Source organism: Hydra viridissima, unplaced genomic scaffold (assembly GCF_058129835.1).
Source record: "Hydra viridissima isolate aposymbiotic clone 2 unplaced genomic scaffold, HvirCarnegie_v1 scaffold_5, whole genome shotgun sequence".
NCBI lineage: Eukaryota > Metazoa > Cnidaria > Hydrozoa > Anthoathecata > Hydridae > Hydra > Hydra viridissima.
Genome location: NW_028324304.1, coordinates 8,125,098 through 8,149,521, shown reverse-complemented (window position 1 = coordinate 8,149,521; position 24,424 = coordinate 8,125,098). Strand labels below are relative to the sequence as shown.

At 33.5% G+C, this 24,424-nt stretch overlaps 2 protein-coding genes and 1 long non-coding RNA gene across 5 annotated transcripts in view; 1 reads left to right on the top strand and 2 right to left on the bottom strand.

Moving 5' to 3' along the window:
* The window catches only part of LOC145189003 (uncharacterized), a 28,139-nt gene extending 19,685 nt beyond the window's left edge, over nt 1-8,454 (bottom strand). For 2 of the 3 annotated variants that reach the window (XR_016452560.1, XM_090087744.1), the window contains exon 1: nt 8,183-8,454. The gene's annotated coding sequence lies outside the window, so the exon portion shown is untranslated. Of the gene's footprint in view, nt 1-1,975; nt 2,040-8,182 lie in introns of all 3 variants that reach the window. The other variant, XM_090087743.1, reaches the window with a different exon arrangement.
* Nucleotides 605-1,853, top strand: LOC149888407 (uncharacterized). Its single transcript, XR_016452768.1, has 3 exons — nt 605-1,257; nt 1,513-1,607; nt 1,768-1,853. It is a non-coding gene; the product is annotated as an uncharacterized LOC149888407 (long non-coding RNA).
* A 10,376-nt stretch (nt 8,455-18,830) lies between the features above and the next one.
* On the bottom strand, nt 18,831-19,745 carry LOC149888406 (uncharacterized). Its single transcript, XM_090089078.1, has one exon. It carries the CDS (start codon nt 19,743-19,745, stop codon nt 18,831-18,833), a length of 915 nt encoding a protein of 304 aa, XP_089945204.1.
* Between the last annotated feature and the right edge of the window lie 4,679 nt (nt 19,746-24,424).

The window sequence follows — 24,424 nt, the reverse complement described above, 5'->3', positions numbered from 1 at the left end:
AAGAATATGATATAGATATTTGTATTTCAAAGATACCTTTAAAGTGAAAAGTATTAACTATTTTTATGTTAATTATTTATTTTTATTTGTTTAATGTCAAATCTATATTGTAAATTAATATGTTTTTATAAATGCTAAAAAAATAATAAAACTATTATGTTTTAGAGTTACATGATTTTCCTTTGCCTCCGCCAGTTTTTAAATCTGTGTTGAAAAAACCGTTAAAAAGATCTTTTGACTCTAATTTGTCATCTGGATCTACTTTCAAACAATCTAATCTGTGTTCTGGTACACTTTGTCTCTTAATTTTCAATTTTTTCAAAATTTATGTTTTCAATCTACACTATTTATATATTTTTAATCTACACTATTTATATATTTTTAATCTACACTATTTATATATTTTTAATCTACACTATTTTTATATTTTTAATCAACACTATTACTGAATTTTTTATTTTTAGCTGACACTTTTTTACCTCTTTATTCAACAACAGAGGAACAACCACCTTCATATTCTGGTGCACTATGTTATGTATTACTTTTGAATTTTCTACTTTTTTTTTTTTTGTTCATTAAAGTTGGAATATTCTTTTATTGTTAACTTTATCTTTGCCTCGCTTCTTTTTAGCTTCACAATCAAATGAAATGGAACAATCAAATTTTTTTTTTATATATAATTTTTTTTTATAGACTCCAAACTAAAAAATTTTAAGTTCCCCTTCCCTCTTACCCCTCATCTTTTGTGGTCTCGAGGAGCTAAAGCCACAGCCTTTGACAGGCATTCAAATAAGAAAAAAATGTATTAATAATAACAAAGTACCAAAAATTTTTAAAAAAGATCTTAAGTAAGCTCTATAACATTTACTGGATTTTTTTATTTGCAGTAAGTAAAATGTGGAGTGTGTTTGCAGTAAGTAAAATGTGGAATGTGTTTGCAGTAAGTAAAATGTGGAGTGTGTTTGTAATCACTTTTTCGCTTTTTTTTAGGTATAAGAATAATAGTTGTAGATAGTTTTGAAAACGTATTAATAAATATTTTGCATTCTATATATTTCTTTTTTCATTTCTTCATATAATTTAGAATACCAGCACATGATGTTCAAGATGGTTTTAAAGGTTTTTGAAAACCAGGAGCTCATTTTAGCTTTAAACAAACAACCCCATAGTAATTTTGCAATCAAGAAATTAGACACTATTGCAGAGTATGAGGATTTTATCAAAAGTTTAGAGGATGATTGTGTTCGACTTTGTTTGGTAAATCTTTATCCATATATAAAACTTAATAATCCTTGTAAATTAAAAGTGAAATTAGTTATTTTTGTATAATTACTTTGCCAAACTTTTATTTAGGTTAAACAGCTCAGTTTTTTAGATGAAGAAGATTTTAAACAACTGACAAGATTGGTCATGAATAAATTTTTTAAATTATTTTTTGTATAGCAATATCAATAATTATAAATTGTTTAATATTTTTCATAAATTTTATTATTTATTCGATATTTTTTTTAGATTATTTACAAATAACCTGTTGACACAGCTCAACTTAAAAGGTTCTGGTGGAAAGATTGGTTTATTATCAACGAAACTGTATGACTTAATAGATGGTAATCTAAAATAAGTTTAAATTATTCTTTTAATTCTAATCTTTTTTTTTTTTATTTTAATTCTAATACTTTTAATTTAGTCGAAAATCTATGTTAAGTTAAATTTATTTCCAATATATTTGATAAATATATCCTACATGATGCTTTATTTGATTTTTAGAAGTTGTAAAAAGAAGGTTTGAAAAGGTTTCAAATGTTGAAATTAAACAGCAAATTGAACGGTATTGTAAAAATGCTCCTTCACAGCAAAAAACAAAACTAAAAAAAAAAGGAAATTCTTTTTTATTGTTATATATTATATATATTATTATATGTTTTATAAATTGTTAAATAGTTGGTAACAATCAAACTAACTGTATTATATGTACCTTTTTAAATTATTTGCCTTGTTTTTTTTTTAAATAATTTTGTTTTTCTTCTTTTACAATGTTTCTAAAAAACAGAGTAAGAACTTGAACTTGCTTAATGGTGTTTTTAATGTTGTTAATACCCATTATAATCGGTAGTAGCAACGTAATTTTACCATTAATACTACACAGTTTTCTTAAAATATAATTAAATAAATCTTTAGGCTGTCTTCAGGAAGACGTCTTTAAACAATCTTAAGTAACACGTCTTTTCGACGAACAACGTAGACCTTTTTAAAACATCTTTAAGACGTCTTTTACCATCTTGAAAAGACGTCTTTAAGACAACTAAAAGATGTCTTTTTGTTTGCTGGGCAGACTTGAAAACCGCCAAAAATTGACCGTTTTCAAGTCTGACTTCAAACCAGACTTGAGAGAGCAAAAATTCCTTCCGAATGCAAGAAACAGACTTGAAATTTCAAGTCAGACTTCAAATCTGACTGAACGGAATGCAAGAAACGAAATTGAACTGAGGTCAGACTTGAAAAACGAGAATTTTTGAATTTTCAAGTCTCTTTTACGCACTCGCTCAAGTGAATTTTTCATGTCTGACTTTATAAAATCGAACTTATATATATATATATATATATATATATATATATATATATATATATATATATATATATATATATATATATATATATATATATATATATATATATATATATATACATACATGCCATACATTACTTAGTGCATTGATTCTTCGATAGAAAAAAAACAAGAAAAAAATGAAGAAAATTTGAGAATTTTTATTGAAATAGCGAAATAGACCAAACTAATACTTTGTGGTGAAGCCATGGCTTTTGATCACTGCCTTGCACCGACGAGGCATACTCTCAACAAATGATTGTAAGAGTTCCCCAGAAATGTTCTTCCATTGATTTTGAAGAATTTGAAACAACTCTTCCAATATACTCCAGAGATTCTCGATAGGGTTCAGACTTTGAGCTGGCCAAGAAAGAACCACTAATTTTTTGTTCTTCAAAAAATTTTTCACATTGTTTGCCGTATGTTTCGGGTTATTATCTTGCTGAAAAACCCAACTTTTATCTTTAAAGAACTCATTTGCACTAGGTATCAGTTGATGAATTAAGATTTGTTTGTACATTTTACTGTCCATAATACCAGGAATTTTATACAAACGACCAACACCCGATGAAGTGAAACATCCCCATACATTCACTTTTTTATCATGCTTTACTGTTGGCTGTGTTACTAATGGATCGTAACGTTCATCATGTAACCGCCAAACACGCGACCGTCCACTGAAGCGCAAACAAAATGGTGACTCATCACTCCATAAAACATTTTCCCATTGTTCGATTGTCCAATTCTGATATTGCTTTGCCCATTGAAGTCTTTTTTTCCGGTTACTTTCAGAAATAAATGGTTTTATAACGCTCCAGTAAGATTTAAATTTCCCAATAGAATGGATCCTTCGAAGAACCGTCCGTTCGTCAACATCCAGTTTAAAATTTCTCTTTATTTCAGCCGCTGTTATCTTTCTATTCTTTCGAACCTCTCTTATAATTAATCTGTCCTCTCTGACAGTTATTTTACGCCTTCTTCCGCTCCCTTCTTTGCGTTTAAAACTTCCGGTCAAATAATATTTGAACAAAAATCTTCGAATTGTAGTGCACCATCGATTCAATTTTTTTCCAATTTCATGGTCAGTGTATCCACTTTCATGCCATGCCACAATTTGGCCCTTTTCAAACTCAGTGAGTTGTTTTCTTATCTTTTTTTGAGTTGTCTGGCGCATTGTTCGACTTGGGTGCTTTGATAGAAAAAGCAACAGTTGAAGCAAGAAAAATAATTTAGGATTACGTTTTCGCTCACAATAAATATTTTTTTTCACAACTCGCTAAAAATTTGTCCGGAGTTCGACATGTCAAGCTCTAATTGACAAATAATAAAATGACGTAAACATGTGGTTGTAGTTTGCCCAAAGATATTTCTAGAATATTAAAGATACACTATTGAAATGAATTATTTCTTCCTGAAATAGTATTAAAAAAATATATATATTGTAAAGAATATTTGATTGTCATTCTTTTTTGTTGTAATTTTTTGAGAGTTTACCTAAGCTTTTTTTTTGTCGGCACTGTATATATATAGGCGCCGAGTTCATGGGGGCAACAGGGGCATCTATACTAATAATATATTATTACGGATTATCTTGGGGGGGGGGGGGGGCACTGCCCCTGTTGCCCCCGTGAACTCGGCGCCTATGCATATATATATATATATATATATATATATATATATATATATATATATATATATATATTGTATTCATAAAAGTAACAATGTATTGTGGTTTCTTTGTATTCAAATGGAAGTGCTAGGCCACGTTGTTCATATATATATATATATATATATATATATATATATATATATATATATATATATATATATGAACATTGTTACTTTTATGAATACAGCAGATTTATTACGACCGCACTTAAAAATAGTTTTTTTGAAGTAACAGAGCAATTAACAGCAATTAAGGAGTTCTCAAGCAAGCTTAGCAGTTTCGAAAGGATTACGTAAAAGTTTATTTCTAAATTGAACTCAATAAAGAAATTAAAGCATGAACAATTTTTAATAAAACTGCTCATCATCATTGTATAAATGTAGTATTTTTGAGTGTACGATAAAGATGAGCTAAAAGTATGTGATTCCATACATATCGTATGTCCAATGAATGATTTACGCCTTTTTACTGTAAAAATAAAAACAAATATTATATTTACAATGCCACGACAAAAAAAAGGTACAATTTTGTATATAGCAAGATGTATCTTTGGAAAATTTTTCTGTCAAACTTTGCGAATTTTGCTCTGAAAATGAAATAATTTTTGTTGCTTAGTTCCCAAAGGCAGCAAATATCTTACAGACACTCGATGTAACTGTTTTTTGGCAATTGTAAGCAAAGTGGAAATCTTTTTGCCGACAATGGCGCATCGAAAATGAAGGACGGGAACAAAACAATATACGAGTAGCATTTAAATTCATTCATAATCAAACCTTCTATGGGAAGTATCAAAAATGGTTTTGAAAAGACCAGAGTTTTTTTATTCGATACTAATAGCGTTAACTACACTGAACTTATTCAAAGATTAGCTGTGCCGATTGTAATTGAGGCTCCAACAACTTATTTAGAGCAGAACCTTTCAACTTCTCAGCTTCTTCTCACATAATCCCATACTGAATTGTGCATTGATCCAAGTCATGGGCGCCGGCAGGCAAGAGCAAGGTGGGGCAGTTGCCCCCCCCCCCCCCCCTGGAAAAGCAAAAAAACAAACTTTGATACTCACAAAATTTCTTTTAACTATTTATTTCGATATCTTATCAATTTAACTCATTTATAGTTTACTCACCGTAATGGAAATAACAACAGTTTAAATGAAATATTACTATCGAATGCAATGACTTCCACGATGGCGGAAGCTTTTTTTATAAAGGCATATTTTATGTTTTTAAAAAAAGATGTTTGAATAAAATTTTTAAAAAAATATGATAGAAATAGACCATAGAAAAATAAAAAAGGAATAAATAGAAAAAAAACAATAGATAAAGGAGAAATATAGAAAACAAAAAGAAGAGAGGAAGAAAAAAAAAGGAAAATAAAGGAAATAATAATAATAATAAAGAAATCGAATTACAATAACAAAGTTTTTACGCAAACAAATTAACTTCAAACTAACCAAGAAAGAATTGGATGCACTGATCAAATTTTTCAAATGATTTTTTAATGTGTCAGTTTCATTTACTTTTTTATGCTGCTGTTTTTTTTGTTTGTTGGCAAAATTTTTCTTGTTTGTATTGTATTTCTATTTATTTTTTTCCTATTTATTGTGTTATATTCATTTTAATAATATATTACCTTATGTTTTTTGCTAGCTAAATGTTGATTATTATAATTATATATATTTAATTTGATTAACTTGAATTAACCTGCTGCATTTTAATTTTTGTTTTGTTTTTTGGAATATGTCTAATTTGTATTTAATAAATTTTTTTTATTAATCATTATATTATTATATAATTTAGCATTATTTGGTATAGTTTAGCATTATTAGCATTATGAGCGTTTGTCTGGGCTTTGCATACTGAGCGTGCATCGTGAAAAAATACGCTCCAGAAATTCTGAGTTTATGGAACAAATTGTAAATAAGTTTGGCAGTGAACGCAGACGACTACAATATCTATTTACTGAATAACAATGATTTAACTCTTGTGTTTTTATTTTTACATTTTCTTTAATTTTCTGTTGCCACTGGTTTAATAAAATGACTTGATTAATTGATGCATTTTTGTAGTTTTTGAAATATCACTTTTGAATTTTATTTTGCCCCCCCCTTGAAAAAAATCCTGCCGGCGCCCATGATCCAAGTATATTAGAGCAGTTCAAAAAAAACTGACAATCACTTAGGTTATCAAGGTGATTTTAAATACCTGCAGCTTTATCATTTTTTTGAAATAGAGTCTCATATAAAACAAGTAAAACCAAAACGTTGTCTGATGACGTACAACAGAATAATGAAAATGAACCACTAAGCTGTAATGTAGAAAATGTGCAAATTATGCCTATGTGGAAATGTTGATTATAACATTGCAGCGGTAACAGAACCAGAAACAACTTGTTTCAGTTTAAAAACAGCAACAGATATTGTAAATCCAATTGAAAACGTTTTAAAATGGCCGAAACAACCAATCCAAATGTCCGAGCACAAAATTGAACGTTTTGATATCTGAAACGTAGCACCATGAGAGAATTGTTAATCAGACACAAAAGTAGATTTTAAAATATACGATAAGTGTGAAACACATGCGATAAGACTAGAACACTGTGTCTCAAAAGTTCCACCAAAGTTAGTTCATAAATGATTTAAGTTTCAGAGTGAGAAAAATTTTAAACAAATTCTTAAAACTTTATATTTGTTGGTTGCAAAAAATTCATTTCTAATGCTTTTTTTACTTTTTTAGTTAACTAACATATTACAATTTTCTTAAACTCGCGGTAGTTGTGGAAACGACGCTAATATAAGCGTGTAAAAAAAGTTTCTTTAATAACGCAACAATACACTAAAGGTTTACAAATGATCAATCTCGATATTGAAGCATAGCAGAATCGATATCGAGAAAAAGAAAGAAAAGCGGGTCAACGCTTTCTTAATATATAGGCCTCGGGAAAGATCTTCTGATATCGGAGTTTCCTACACTAAAAGATCTTCTTAGATAAGTTTTGTTTTTAAAGAAATAAACTCAAAAAGCAAAAGGAACTACCAAATAAAATATTTAATGAACGATGTGAACTCAATCTATTTGTCTATCCTGTAATACATTAGAGCATTATATTACTACAATGTTGGTGGACACCACTTTAGTTGCCAGGGGAAAAGTGAGCTTCAATGATAAAGATAGATTTGTTGCTAAACTTGAAAAACTGTTTGATATCTTGAATTTTAATCGCCAAATTATTTAATGGAATGAGCCAAGAACAGATTGGCTTCTTGATCTGAACACTAAATTATTACTTGCAAAGAGAAAATTTGTTCGCCAGAATGTAATAATAATGCCACATTGAATGCTTGTGCGAAATAAAATATCAAAAAAAAAAGTGAAGGATTTTTATACTTGAACTATAAAAAGAACTAAAACATTATTTGGAAGGATTTTAAAAATCTGGAGTTCATTGATGGAGTTTATCTCTGGAGCCTTCATGTCAACTTGGTTTAAAATTAAGTTGGTACCCAGTGAGCACGCCACGAAATATAAACGTTTTATTCACGTATTTTAATCGTGTTTACGAATAAAATACGTGAATAAAACGTTTACATTTCGTGGCGTGCTCACTTGGCAAGCAGATTTACACAAGTATGAGAATGTGCACTGTGTACTTTCTGTACATATTATGCGCATAAGGCTTATGCTTTAAAGCTCATGTCAGAGATGCGAACCAGTTTTTAAGATTAACCAATGAATGTCATTTTTAATTTTTGTTTGTTTTTTATGCAATGTTAATTAGTTACGTAAATTACAAGTTCTTGAAATTAAATATCTATAATTGCTCTTCTAACAACTTCAACTAGATGCCTTTTACAAACATTCAAAAAAACAAAACAAAACAACAAAAAAACAAATAGAATTCTTCGTTACTTTTTGCTCTAGTAAACGCTGAAGCACAAACAATAATCTCCAAATCCAATTTAAATAAATTGCATTCTGGGAAATTTGGAAAATCAAATCAAAGAAACATAACTATATCCACTTTTAAAATTTTCACAGATTTGCTCCTTTTAAAAAATCACCAGCAAAAAGATTTACATTCATCACTTTTTTACATGAACCTTTACATGTTTTCAGAAATCGCTTCTATATTTGCTATGTTGACGAATGCGTTGAAATGTTTGTTGTTGATATTCGTTTTCAAAAACACGGTTCTCAGTATTATTGTCATTTTTCATTCTCGTACAACCAATGACATCACGAGGTTAGAGTTACTTTGTTTTATCTCCCATTTTATAAGTTGGGAGAAAATGAGTTGTTAATTTTAGTTAGTAATAATAACTTTTAAAATATGCATTATTTTATATATTTTTTTCTAAATAATTTGTTTAAACATAAATTTTTTAAAACATAAGTTATTATTTTTTTTAAAAATTATAGCTAAAACTTTAATCAATTTTTACTTTAAGAAAAAATCAAAAACTTTCTCCCAACATTTAAACTTAAAGATGGAACAAAATAATTCTAACCTCGCGATATATTAACTGCATATCGTCGTTGCGCAGGCAATACCTTCTGCGTGATCAATTCCAAAGTTTACAGGAGGAAGAAAAAACTGAATGACAGACGCATTTTTCATTTCAAAGGCATATAAGCTGCTTACTTATATGTGAAATATGTATTATAACACTATTATGTAAAATAAATTTAAGAAAGTGAATTTTTTATTAAAATTGTGTCACTTAGGCGCTACTGCCTTATTTTTATATCTCATAGGTGTTACGGTCTTGGATTAAATTTCTATGTAAATTACTTTTCTAGATTTGAAATTAAATTAGTTGCTACTACCAATAACAAAACAAACTATTTCCTACGAACTTCAAGGAGATATGTAGGCCTATTTTCTGTCAAAACTGTAATAATTACAAGTAGTAAAAAAAAAACCCTGCAAGAAAAAAATGTTTTGATTAACGTTTAAATTTATTCTTCGAAAAAAAGAAGAAAAACCAATTTGTTTATCAATGGTTCAGTTCCTAATTTTTCTATTCTTTAGGCCAAAAAACAATAAAAAAAATTTTGATCATTAAATGCAAATTTGTTTTATTGACATGTCAGTACGCTTTGTGAATGGAAAATGCCAGTTCTTAACGGAACTTCCTGGCTCACATTTTATAACACTATTATGCTAAAATAAGAACTAAAAGTATTTTGACTTTTGAAAAAACGTGATTACAAACAAGTTCATATTACAATATCATATTAAAAAGGAAGGTCCTATGCAATTGAAACAACTTTTATTGAGGCTCAGTGAGGTAAGTTATCATAGAAAGCGTGGCAGTCACTCGGCAGAATGTCTTTGAGCTATTGAAAATACTGATATTTCTTCGGTTTTTTTTTAGCCTGTCTTGATGGAGAAGGTTGAAAGTGATCGGAAAGTTAATTTTCTTTGGTCTTCTTGGCAGAAGTTTCCAATTTTCGTTAAAGTCCAGTTTGTAGAACACTTTTCCGTCGGGCTTGTACCGTAGACATAGAAGGTTTGTCACTGTTGGATCGCCAGCAAAAACTCCAGGACGTATTGATGAGTATACCATTGTCGATGTTTCAGAATGCTTCTTTACAAAAGTGTGATCCACTTCAAATACATTGTATGGTGTAGGTTTTGTTCAGCTATCCCTTGTGCATTTAATGTAATCACTCGGAAGATAAATTTCTTTCTTTTTTTAAGCTCTGTTCAACTGTGCTATGCACTAAATCACATTCCATTTGGGTGTGCTCCTTTTCAAAAAATTTCTGGTAGATGTCAATATTTAACTCTATACTAATGATTCACTTCAAACAAGCACCAGACATCGCATTTGTCCTTTTACGGTGCATAAAAAGCATGATTCAGTTCCTGAAAAATTTTCATGAATACTTTTCTTTCTACTGGTTTGATATTTTTTTCATCACTAAACTCCTTGTATACCTAGTACAGTCCAGAATGAGAAGTGTGATATTGTTCTAAGTACGTTTTAGTCGATGAACTTCGCAATAGTGAGAGGGGAGAGTTGGCAAGGGCTGCAAGAACTCGTATGCCAAGTCATTTGAAGGTTTCCTCCTTTGAGGATTTTTGACGCAATTATGTAAAAAAATATTCTTCAAGTTTTCGTCACGTTTTTTTTTTTGTTTTTGTGTGTGTGTGTGTGTTTAAACTAAATGGTAAACTTATCGAAGAATAAAAGATTTAACGCCATTGCTTGATATCATTTTATTGATTTTTAAATTGTAATAATATTCAAAATATTATTGTTCAAAATATATTTTTATTTACAAATCTGAAACACATCTAAAGCGCTAACACATTTTGCAGGCTATAATTGTTTTTCAGTTCAGTCCAACTCAGTAAAAGGTTTATGTTGAAAATTTTGAAAAATTTTGTGACCTAAAATGTTAAAATGAACCCATTTGTAGTTTAAAAAAATTATTTTTTGAGTTCCAAACATTTTAAATAAGTGGGATAGATACTTGACAATGAAAAAAAAACTGCTGACATAAAAAATTTCCTTGAGTTTTCCACTTACTCCGTCTGGTTTTTAGAATGAGATTAGTGTGTCATTTGAGAACTATTTTGAATCCAAACAACGGCCTGGTCTATTTAAATGATGTTATTGAAAAAGTGGTTATTGTTCTTCAAATGGAAAATGTTGAGAAAATTGTCCACATTATAAAAAGCTGCTTTCAACTGAACATTCAGCTCATTCATTCATTAAATGAGAGTTTGAAATCTTTTGTTTGATGCCGTCCTTTTTCTTAAAAATGTCTGCATAAAAACCGTAGAAAGTTTTCTCTCGACAATAAACCAGTTCTTTTTTCAGACATAAAAAATCTACCAAACACAAAAAGATGACTTATTAAAATCAACACTTTTACTATTCGCACTACTAGAAAAGGAGAGTTCTGGGACAAAACCATTTTTCATCACCGTTATGAAATTTTTGTATAATCGCGGGGTGAAAATTTTTTGGGACAAAAATGATTTTTTTCATGATCGTTTTGAATTTTTTGATAATCGCGGGTTGAAAAATTTTTCTGGGATAAAAATTCTCGACGACGACAAGAAAACGTTTTATTTTTTCATGACGTGATAACGCGTAATGAAAAAAACTTTAATTTTTTAAAAGCGACGCTAGGCATGGAGTCTGCATTTGCAAAATTTCTGTAAAACGAAATGGTGGTAGTGGAACCGATGGAAGCATTGGATTGTAACAGCAATCCAGTCGATGTGTTGTTGAACGAGGATATGTTTGATCCGTTCCAAGAAGACAAATAAAAATCTTCCAATCCAGACGAGGAAAAGATGCATTTGCTGTCACCGTCATATCCAGAAAAAGTAGTGTAATTGTTTGTATTATAAGGTGTCCAAGGACTGAGAACGGCTCCGTTTCCAGGAGGTAAATTGCCGTCGTACATTCGGACTCTCGATTCTCACCAGCTTCCAGAAGCGCCGATGATGTGCATCCTGATGTATTTTAGAAAAACTCCATTTCCTTTTCCATTTGTGTCTAGCAAAACATATTCGTTTCCGTAAGTGGTGTTTAAATATCTGAAGGTTTTGCAGTAAAGTTTGAAAAGAGGGATGGAGACAGGAATGGAAGCAAGAGTGGAAATGAACGGTTGAATCCAGTAAGTGATTGTAGAGGTATTTTTGTTTACCAATTGGATGCTGATGTTTGTCCTGAACGGCATGTCAAGAGTAAAATATCCTCCCAACGAAGTGTTGCTTAAAACGTTGCATCCTTGCAAAGAATTGGCGTAAAAAGGTCCGCCAATTGGAGAAAAAAGCAAGTCGCAAGCAAGTCCAGTGTTGTCCACTCCTATTCCTTCCGTGGTTTCTGAATAATTTCCAACGTTAATTTCGCCATCTGTAAATATTCGAATGAAAACATTTCCAGGAAAGTTTCCACTGAGAGCCAACCATAACCTTCTTAGAACACCAGGTCCGTCCGAGTAAGTGAAAACTGTTTTCGTGGCGGCTGATGCTACCGTTTGCGATTTTAATCCTAAGGACGAAAAGCTTGAATTTGGAACAAGCCCTAAAAAGTTGGATTTTTGTAACAAAACGTCTGCGTAACTTTTTGTCGCGGCGCCTTGCGCATTTGACGGATTAAGCACATTGATTAATTTATGGGAATTTAAATCCAAGTCCGCTGTGCCAACTGAAGTTCCTCCTCCTGTCGAATGCGTGTCAACGTAATTTTTTGTGGCGGCGTCGTGCGAGTTGGTTGGTTCTGCCAAAAGAATGATTTTTTGAGAGTTAAAACTAATGTCTGCAGTGATGGTGCTGGACCCGTCCGTTTTAATATAAACGTAGCTTGTTGAGTCTGCTGTAAGGTTTTCTAAATAAGCGCTGAATTCGTTTCTGTTGAATTTTCAATCATTTTTTAAAAGGGTAAAAAATTTTTTAAATTCAATTTGCAATCACCAAAGGGTGTTGACAACGTCTTAAAAGCTGTTTCTCTCTTCACATTTTTTCAAAACGTAAAGGCAAAAATGACCACAATAAGACGTGTTTCCAAATTGAACCCTTTCGCTGTTGTAAAAGACAGGGCTTTTTAAATAATCGACTAGCTCGACGAGAGGGGGTTGAGCGTAAGAGTCAAAACTGAATTTTGCGTCTCCGTCTTTGTACCAACACACCCAATGAAACCCTCCAGTGCTCGAATCTCCCGTGTTGATAATCCCGCATTCTTTTTTTCTCGGTTTTTTTGGCAATATGTCTCTGACGAAAACTCCTCGAAAGTTTTTTATTTTTAGTTTTTTTGCTGCTTCCATCAATTGAAAATTGGTCAAAGCCTCGTTCGGTAAAATAACTCCTTCCACATTGATTATTTTGTTCATTTTTTTAATTTGTTCATTTTTTTTGTCACTTACCTTTTTTTTCCCGCATTTTTTTTTGTTAATTTTTTTAAAATCCTCTGGACTCCGCGATTATTCCTCTGCACTCTGAGATTAACATTTTTGACTTACTTGAAATTTCTTTGTTCTCCGCGATTATCTTTCTGCATTCTGCAATCAACCTTTCTACCTCTGTTTCTGCCTCTGGTTCTTACTCGGGTTTTGCCTCTGCCTCTGTTTCTGTTTCTGGTTCTTTCTCTGGTACTTCCTCTGCCTCTTGTTCTGCCTCTGGTTCTTCTTCTGCCTCTGCCTCTGCCTCTGGTTCTTCCTCTGCCTCTGCTTCTGCTTCTGCCTCTGCCTCTGTAGATTTTTTTAATTTGTAGTGTCCATAAGCCAACGTGTGTATTCCATCTTCCAAAATGATTCTTTTGTCGTCGTCGGAGCTGAGAGAGGTTTTGTTAATTTCCTCCGTGCATATGTCGTGCAAATGGGATCGGATGACGTTCATTTTGTTTTTTTTTTCTTTTTTGGTTTCTAGACATTTTTTGTAATCGTTGTGGGTGATGTATTTTTGGACGACATTTTTTTTGACTCCTTTGCATTTTTTGTGCTCTTCTTGATGTATTTTGTAAGAGTACAATTTTGACCGGAGACCGACAAACTCTTCAATCTGTTTTCCTCCGGTTTCGTCTTTGAACATCCCAATGACCTTTAAACCAACTTTGAACTCAACGTTTTGAATGGCTGGATGGTTTTTGTCAAAATCGCTAGTGTCGAATTTACTTTCCACATCGTCTGAAATGTCTTTGTAAAAATCGTCCGTTTTTATTTCGTAAACCAGGGAGTCCGTGTCCGTCATCAACAATTTTGCTTTACCTGGATATTTTTTTTTTAATGTAATCATAGTGGAATTCGAACATTAAAGTTTTGCTCAAATCCAAAATGGACATTTCCAAATAAATTGGTTTGTTGTAAAAAATATTTGTTCTTTTCATGTGAACGGCTAGCAAGTTTTCATCAAAAATCGTGTGCCGGTCGTAATTTGGTTTTGCCGATAATTTTATTGCCTTTTCCTTTTCTGTCACAAGTCTCACGTCCACTCGCTTTTCAATGTTTTCCATTGTTTTTCCAAACACCGAATTGTTCATCAGCTTGAAAAACTCTCTCTCAAATTCGTTGGTGGATTTTGTTCTCAATTCAGTGTTTAGGTTAATGTACGGTTTCATCCAATCCAGTTGCTCAAATTTTATGCCTCGGTGCACCTTTGAAATTTTCATTCCCAATCGTTCGTACAATTTTAGGTTTTCGCAGTGGAGGACATAATTATTTTTGTCGTTTAAATTTGGAACGAGTTTATCCACTTTTCCAATTTTCATTCTCTCAGGAGCCAGAGGGTAATCGTTGTGTTCGTCGTGAAGGCTTTCCGGATAAACCAAATCAACCTCCAAAATGCACGGAATCGATTTCCAATCAGGCAGTTCGTCTTTTGTCATCCATTCGAAACCGTGAGTGGGAAGAGGTTTACACATAGCCCATCCGTACAAACTGTTGGCGTCCAAGTATTGGATAATATTAGACGGTTGGCTTGGATCGTACGAGTCACCCATGTATTTGTTGTTCGATTTTCCATGCCGATTGGTGATCATGCTGATCCCTCCACGAGCTCCTTTTTGGATCATTCGAAGCATATCTGGGTCGCTTAACAATTCCAATTTTGTTTTTGTCAATTTTAAACAAGCGTCCCAAGCCAATCCTGGAGATGTGTAATACCAGGCGGGGTCTAGCTTGTAATGTTTCATGCAAACGTCCCTGAAATTTTCAAAGACATCGGCCAGAATCAAAACGTCCGACACGTTTTACAAATCGTGATAACCTCTAAACGTTTTGCTTTGAAACACGTTCCAAACCTTTTGCGCATGCGCGTAATTTTCGTCGCTTATTTCCTCGTGGTTGAGTTTTGAGAAAAACGCTTCTTTTGGAGGCAATTGCGTTTCTTGAAATTTATTGAATCCATCCACCCAATCGTAAGGGTACACGCCTTTTTTACAAAGCAAATCAAATTTTTCTCCTTCAAAATGTTTTGCTAGGTTTTTGAACTCTTCTGGCTTTAAATTTTTAGACAAATCATCCAAATTGTAGGAAAGGAATTTAAAACTGTCGATGAATCTCAATTCAATTTTTTTTTTCATTGGGTTTTCCGTCTTTATCAATGTACTCTCCCACTTTGATTTTTTTTGAGAAGCTTATGTATTTTTCCTCGTTGCATGGAATGCAATTTTTTGATAAACAAATGGCTGTCGTAACCCGACAAATTGTGAAAAACGACAGGAATGAATTTTGGAATTTTGTATTTTAAATTGCATTCGTTGTGTGCGGCTCCTCGATATTTTCCAGTAAAATGGCAATGATCGCGTACCTTTTCTGTATCGAGAATTTTTTCTTCGTAAATGTGGCAAACTGTTGCGGATTTAAAATTATTTTCATCGTCCTTTGTGAATACCATATTTTTTTTCAAGTTTTTTCCAAAAACTTCTTTTATTTCTTTTTCCAAACTTTCAACAAAAAATTGGGCAACGTCTTGGTTCTCGTTTGACGATTCGGAAATTGATGGGTCGCCGTCATAAACGGTTTCGTCAAAACATTTTATGTAATAGGAAAAGGAACTTGGAACGTGACTTTGAAACTTTTTGGTGTAAGACTGGTCTGGATTTTGTTCGCACGAATCTATCGGTTTGATAAAACTTTCAAAATCCGCGTAAACAATAAATGGGACCCTCATCGACCTTTCTATGTGCCCAAATTTCATAATCGAATTTTTTGGAGGAAGAACCATTCGAACCGAGTCATGCTCGTTGCAATAAAACGAATGTTTTGAAAGATCCTCCTTGCTTTTCATCCCCTGCAAGCAATTTCTACAAAAATATTTTTGTCCGTTTCTTTGGGATGCTTGAGATGAAATGAGTCGACTCAGATTTTTGATCAGACAATAATGTTTTGTTTTTTCGTCTGAAATAAGCAGCAAATCTGTTTCATGCTTTCTGTTAAAACATTTCGATATTTGCAAAGGGTAAATGGATTCATTTTCGTATTCGAAAACGTTGACGCTGATTTCTGGATTATTTTTTTCAAATTTTTTGATTTGATTTAGTGTGGTCGGAAAATCAATCCCTTCCCAATTTAAATTTTTCGTTTTTTCAATCAGGTTTTTGTCGATTCTTTCGCTGTGTTTTTCTTTCATGTTCAACGCTCTGGTGACGCACCACTTGAAACATTCGTTATCTTCGTTTTCCATGTTTATGATTGCTTTTTTGCTTGACAGAAAATCGTCAAGAGGGATGTACGACCGACCCCCGATGGGCTTGTAATCAATTAAATTAATGTCCATTTTCAAGATGGCGGACACTGTGCAATTTGACCCCATTTTGTTGTATTTTTCCATGTTTTCCAGGATTTCATCTTTCGCTTTTTCGTAAAATTCTCCAAAGTCCGTCGACTCCAAAATAATCCCAGATTTTGACAAAAAAGGTACAATTCAATGCACCTCCTCTCCCGTAGTAAGGCTAACGCTCTCCATATCGCAAGTCAAAACAAGGATCGCTTTTTTATTTTTATTTTCTTGAAGAACTTTTATCGCACCGTCTTTCGCTAAATCTAAAAAGGTAGAGGAGTCCTTTTGGTTTCCTTCGACTTGATGCGAAAATTGTTTTGCAACATGCTTCAGCGCGTGATCGGTCAAATGAAAATGAATGCGCGGTCTAATAGGTTTTGGAGCAGGAACCGGTTTTTGAACAATCGGACGAGGGGCAAGAACCGGTTTACCAAATACAACGTCTTTGAGAGACTTTATTGTTTTTTCCACTGCATTTTTTACCGCAGCTGGAACGTATGGCTCAACGAGAGAATTTATTTGGTTGAAACTGTTGGTGACAGCCATTGTAATTTTTGAAAACCAGTCAGGTTTTGGCGCAGGAACCGGTCTCGGAGCAGGATTTTGCAAATGGGCTGGTTTTGGAGCGATGGGTGGTTTTGTATCTGGCTCAACAACAAAACTAACTTTTGTAGGTTTCACTGAAATTTTAACAGGCGGTCGAACAAACCTAACTACGGTTGGTTTCAAAGCGGGGCTTTCGTGGTCTGTCGGTCTTGACGCAGGCGTCCGTCTAATAGGAGTAGGCAACGACCTCGCATCTGGCGTCCGTCTACGAGCTACAGGATGAGGACCAATGACAGGCCTTGTTGTTTTTATAGCCTCAACGAGCTGTTCCCTGGTCATTTTTGAAAAACCTTTTATCGCACGGTCTCTAGCCTGACTTTTCAATGCTACCGTTGAGACTTTTTTTTCTTTGACAGTTTTGTTTTCCATTTTTTTATTGCCAAGAAAATTATTTAACTCAAAATCAATTTTTTGAGTTTTTTCATTTTTTCGCATTTTGTTTTCCATTTTATTATACCAAGAAATTTTTTTTTCTTCGGCTATTTTTTCTTCGGCGATTTTTCGCATTTTGCTTTCCATCTTTTCTTTGCCAAGAAAATTATTTAACTCAAAATCATTTTTTTTGGTTTTTCCGATTTTTTCGGACCTACCGATTTTTCGCATTTTGTTTTCCATTTTATTATGCCAAGAAAATTTTTTTTTTTTAAAATCAATTTTTTTTTCCGAGAATTTTTTTCAATTCTTTTTTTCCGAGAATTGAAAATTTTTTTCGGACTTAGAAATTTTTTTTTTATTTTTTTGGACTTCTAGTTTTGCAGAATTTAAAATTTCAATCTTTATTCCATTTTCCACTTTTCCATCTCGACGTTCCAAATATCTCCAGCCATGACCTGTCTTTTTCATCGCTTTGTAAAGGGATCCGTATTCAACCACTTCCCCGGTTTCGATGTTGGTCGTTTTCACAAAAACAGGTTTTTTTCGAATTGAACCAAGCCTCTCGTATTTTGGATCGATCGGTTTTTTTGAATTTCCCGTTTTCGCATTTTCCGTTTTCGCATTTTCCGTTTTCGCATTTTCCGTTTTCTCATTTTCCGTTTTCGCATTTTCCGTTTTCGCATTTTCCGTTTTCGCATTTTCCGTTTTCGCATTTTCCGTTTTTATTTCTTATTTTGGTCGACCCACCGGCTTGTATTCTTTTTCACTTTCCAAAAGCAGAGATTTGCTTACCAGATTATCAACCGCAATCATCATCAAAGTCAATAAATTGTTTGAGATTTTTGTGACTCCATTTTCTCTCAGCAAATTTTTTAGATAATTTTTTGTTAGTCTCATGCTTTATTTTTAAAAAGAAAAAAAATTTTTTAAATCATTTTTTTTGTCAAGAATCTCATGACGGTCTTTTTAACCTAATAAACAGCGTTCATGTTGGTTCCGTCTGAAACAAAATTGATCAATTTGTCTGAAATGATCACTGCGAAAATAACTGTACCGTCTGGCACTGCCGTTCGGAATTTTAGGTTCACAACCAATTCAGCTGTTTCAGAAACAACTCTTTCCTTTTGCTTGCTGATGTCGACAAAAAACAACGGATACAAATTTTTATATTCAAGCAGAGACAAACCTGATTGGAAACAACTTCGTTTGTGCCGTAATATTTTTCATCAAACAAGAACGCGTCGGAATGGGCCATGACAATTTTCTTTTCTCCAAAATTCAAGTCGTAATTGTAATTTGGATATTTCATCCCATTGACGGTCACGAAAAAATTGTTTACATCGCAATGATCGAACACGGCTGGATTTGCGGTTTGACTGGAAGGTTTGTTTTCTGAAGGCCGAACACGATATATCTCGGAACGCTTTTGTCCGTGATTCTTCCAAGGGTCCAGGTGAATTCTGTAAGACCAGCGGGAATGGCTTGCCTTTCTACTTTGTTTGCTTTGTAAGCCACTGGAACGGAAATTTTCTTTGCCATAAAATTTAAAAATTCGGATTTTTTCAAAACATCCAGCTCAATTCTAGGCATGAAAAGTCGGAATTTTTTGATGTCAATCACTCCTGCGGTAACAGTTCCAGCTCTGTAAATGGCGTTGTCGTATTCTTTTTTTGTTAAGGTGATTGTGTGTCTAAATCCGTAAACAACTTTGCTGTAAGTTTCGCAAAAACCAAAAATGTGTTTTAAAGGTACCCTAAAAGAAAATGCGCCAATAGACGTTGTGTCTGCATACAAGTGGTCTCGTCTGACGTTGAATCCTGTGGTTCCAGTTGCGTTTGAAGTATCTTTGTACCACATTTGCTTCAAACCATCGGAAAGCTGAAAACCGAAAGGACATTTCAACAATCCAAGCATGGTTGTTCCCTGACCTGGGTACATGACTCTTTCCACTTGCTGTCCTGACAAGTCGTAAGTGACGTCGCTGAACAAATACATTATGGCGTTGTTCACCAGAGCAATTACGCTTGTTGCTGTGTAAGCTGTTCCGTCCGCTTTTTTCAGAACCCCTTCGACGAGGATGTAAGCCTCAGACGGAAGTGTCTGCACAGACTGGCAATCAATCTCAAAAACGATCGATCCTGAAGAACTTAAATCGGGATTTGTTGGAAGGTACTCGAAAAAATCAACTTTTTCAATACCGGTGTCGTACTCGGGCATTTCATCAACTCTTAATCTGTCGGTGTTTATCATTTCTTAAAATGAGAAAAAAAATTTTATGTCATTTTTGATTCGTCAAAAAAAATCACGCAATCAAAAGCCCGCTCCCCATTTTGACCAGATCTTGGATTCTAGAAGCGTTCTTTTTTGTCATTTTCTTTTTTACTTGAATGGACGAGCCAAACATTTTTTAATGCAGTTCTTCCATCGGATTAATAGAATTCAAAATCGTGCTGGCCAATTGGTTTGGATTCACCGTCCTCGTCTTGGCGTAAACTTTTTCAATCGCTATTTTTCCTTTATCGATGGCAACGTCTTTGGCTGTTGATATGGCTGAAGATGCCAATTCTTTTCCGGCAGAATTGGCGGCGGTGATCGCTTCTCTTCCGATTTCGCTTGCAGCTGCTTTTCTTAATAAATGAAGAGACGATTTCGATGCGTTTGAAGCTATCATTCTCCTCAAAAAATTTTTAAACGTGTCAACGATTCCTCCACCTCCGACAACGTTCTTTTTTATATATCTTCTGTTGTTCACAATAAGCATTTTTAAAATGAGAAAATATTTTTTTAATTCGCCATCGTGTTTCACGACTCGATGTATTTTTGAATCGATAGGTATTGCTCTTTGTTGATTTCCCCCTGCCTCAAAAGCTCGTCACAAATGGCAACAGCTTCGTTTCTCGATGCAATATTTCCAGCATGACCAGTGGCGATGCTTAAACTAAGTCTTTGCACAAGAGCATTTGGATCGCTCTGAAGAATGATCACTCCACGACCTTTTATTCCCCTCGTTTTTGTGTAATTTCTTTCCCAAAACTTTGAAACAATCTTATCCCACTTTTCGCTTCTCGAAGCTTTTGGTACGGTTGGTTTCCCTTCTCTCTCCATTGCATGCGTTTCGACCAGTATTTTTTCATAATTTTCCAAGTCCTCGTTTGTTACCTTTGTTATATCAGGCCTGGATCTTGTGATCAACTCCCAAAAACCTATCGTCCCATAGTACTTTTCTCCATCAATAATGATGTCGTTTTCATCGATAAAAATTTCTTTGTTTCCAATAAACATTTTTCCGCGTTCTTTTGCGTGAATTCCAAAAACTCTGTCTGCAGAAAATTTTTTGGCTGCGTATTTTGACAAATATTCCAATGCTATATTTCCAACATTCATTTTTCCAAAAGTTTTTTCAGCACTTTTTAAACTTTCAGAAGGCGTCTCGCTTTCTGGGTAAGTCAAAGCCAGTGGACTGTTTCCAACCTCTTTGTATGCGATGCTCTTTATCTCGTTTTTACTTTTTCGCTGCTTTCGATGAGCGGCTTAAAAAACTTGGACAAATCATTCTGATAATTTGCATCTGAAATATTCGCGTTGAGGCTCTCATTGTAAATTTTTTCCCTGTTGGCCATATAATTTTTTACAATCTCATCTCTCTTTTTTGGGTCATGTATTTTAAAGAATTCCATTTTTTAAAATACTGAGAAAAAAAACTTAAACAAAAACGAAAACTCGTTTGTGTTTTTCTTGTTTTTTCTCTTACGAATCCGTGAAAAAAATTTTAAATTTTTTGAAAAAGTTTGTTAAATGCTTAAATGGCTTCTTCTCTTCCTTTTTGGATCAATGACTCTTTAGCCAATTCATCAATGCTGCTTTTTGTTTTTGATCGGATTTCTTCGGTCATGGTTTTAAATTTTTGAAGCTCGCTGAAAATTAATTCGTATTCAGAATCGCTCACAAATCCGTCCATGAGCGATTTTGAAATGTGGTCGCTAATCGTGTTCAATTTTGACTCTGAAAGAACTTTTATTTTTTCGTGCTTTTCGGCCTTCAGCATCATTTTTTTGTTTTGTTGATTTCCGAAAATGGACAAAGCACCCATTCCAACCGCAATCCCCTCGCACGCAATCGAAACTGGAGTGGCAACGACGGTTGACAAAAGTGCAATACCTGTAATTCCCAAAGCAATGCACACCATTTGCAACCCATCGTCTGCGAAACGAATAATTTTTGCCGCTCGATGGTACTTTTTGCTCAAAGCCATTCTTTTCACTTTTTCATCCTCCATTTCTTTTTGGATCTCGCTTATTTTTTGAAGCCTGTAAACATGGCCTCCGTCGGATGGTGCTGTTGGAAGAACTGGGTAAATTTTTTCAGTGTTTTTTATTATCTCCATCTTTTTAACAAAGACAGATTTTTTTAATTCGAATCGATGTGATTTATTTTGCAAAGCTTTTCGCCTTTTTTTGACTATAACGTCATTGGTACTGTTGTTGCTTACATCCAAAGTGACGTCGTCCACAGATTCTGAAAAAATAGCATCGTTTTTGTAAAAGTTCAATTGATCGCTTACTTTGTTCATCAAAGTGACGACAGCAATTCCTTTGTCAAAATTCAATCCAACGGACAACGATATTGGCGTGTGAGAAAGAGTAGCAAATTTAATGTCTTTCAGAGCAAAAATCTCATGATAACCGCTTATGTTAAAACAATTTGGATGATCCAAATTTTTTTTTACCACAATAATATTTTGCGATGTTTTTTTTTGCAAATTTTTTATTATTTCTACCAAATTTTCCAACTCTTTGATTCTTTCCACTAAATTTTCCAAATCTTTGAATCTTTCCAACTCTTTGATTCTTTCCAACTCTTTGATTCTCTCATCCATATGTCCCAAATACAATTTCGAAATTTCCAAATTAGAATCGATGTGTTTTTTTGCTGAGGCAACATTTTTAAAAAACTTGTGAGGGGCATGCATTTTTTAATATGAAAAGAACATGTTTTAACTCATTTTATTTTCATTTTTTTCTTAGTATTTTCACATTTCTTCGTCAGATTCCATTTCTCCTAAATCCAAATCGTCACCCATGATGCTTTGAACTGAAGGTGCATTTTTTGCAATGACCACTTCTGGAATTCTAACCTGAATGGACTCGATCTGCGCCCCGACAAAAACACCTTCAATTTTCAAAGAGGCAACGGCGTAGCACTTTTGTCGAACATATTCCAAAGGATTCGCTTTCACAAACTCTTTCGTTTTCTTTTTGAAAAACAAAGAAGAAATTCAATGTTTTTTTCGCTTTTCTTTGTAAACAATTTTCCGAAAAAAATGGGCGCTGCGTTTGGATTTTCAGATTTGTTTTTAAAATTGGATAAATCCTCCGTTGTTATTTTTTTCGTTCTTCCTCCTTTTTTCAAAGTGGGAATCATTTCCTTGACGTTTTCGCGAAGAAATTTTGATATTTTTTCAGTCGCCTCGATAAACTTTTTTTCTTTTTCGTTCATTCCGTTTTTTTCGTTGAAACCGAGAAAGGACATGAATATCCCTCCAGTTCGTTCGTTCCAAAACTGCAATTCTCAAACACACCCAGAGAAAACGAAACGGGGTTTCTTAAAATAAAAGGTCCTTTTCCAGAGGGGTACTCATAAAAAAGCGGAATCTGTTGGTACTGAATTGGTTTGGTTACGGAATAAATTTCTCCAACCGATAATTTGCTCTCGTCAAAATTTTCAATCGTAACAAAATTCATCTTTTTAAAAAGAAAAGAAAATTTTTTTATATCATTTTTTTCAAACGGATCAATTCTTTATTATCCACCCATGAGTTGAACGAGTCTGGATATCCTTTCCATTTGACCAGTGATTTGCTTTTTGTTCTGCGAATTATTTTTTCAATTCTAAATATTTCTTGATGCGTCTTTTGCATTTCCTGCTCGTAAAAAGTGCCTTGAATGTCTTCACCGTTGGCGTCAGCGATTTTATACGTAGGTGGATCCGTTCGCTTAATTTTTGACACTGTAAAAACCTCCTCGGTCCATCTCGGCGTGTACCCTTTTTCAAAATTGGTCTTCTTTTTTGTGATCCTCACTTTATCTCCCATTAAAAATTTCGGTTCTGGTCTTTCTTTTTGCATCTTTCCATTCAGGTTCATCCAGACCATATTTTTATTCTTTTCCTCGCTTGCTTCAATTGGAGTCATTTTTATGGAAGAGTGTTTTGTGCTGTTGTAATTTTTTACCGTTTCATCCAAAACGTCAGTATATTTATTGGTGCTGTTGGCTGAAAAATATTTAAACATTTTTTCTTTCATCGTTCTGTTCCATCGCTCGACGACACAGCTTTTTTCCTCGTTTTCAGTGGAATATAATTGAACACCCAACGCTTTCACGTGCTTGTTGTAAAATTCTTTTTCTTTGTCCACCCACATTTTTACACATTTTCTTTCACCAAAAATCTTTTTCAACGCTTCAGCCACTTCAAGACCCGTTTTGCTTTTCAACGTTACGATCCACCCATACTTTGAAAACACGTCGATCACCATGAGCAAATATTTTACACCATTGTTGAATTTTGAAAACGATTGCAAGTCAACCAAATCGGCAGCCCATATTTCATCAAAGTCGTTCACAAACACTTTTTTTTTTTAAAATGGCAAATGACCGGTTTGTGAAGCTCCTCTGCAAGCTGATCCGTCCATTTTAAACTTGAAAAAATTTTTTTTTTAGCAGAGACACCCAGTCCGAATTTAGCTTTGGCTTTGATGATTGGCGCGATAAGTTTTCTTTCGTTTATTTCTTTTTGAGTGGGGTTTGGAATGGAGTTCATTTTTTCAAGCATCATTTGATCTGCCAAAGTTCTGCTTTGAACGTCGTTTAAATATTTATAGGCCAAATCGTGGTGGTACGCTGCATTGTCCACTCGGTCCACCGGTTCGCTCC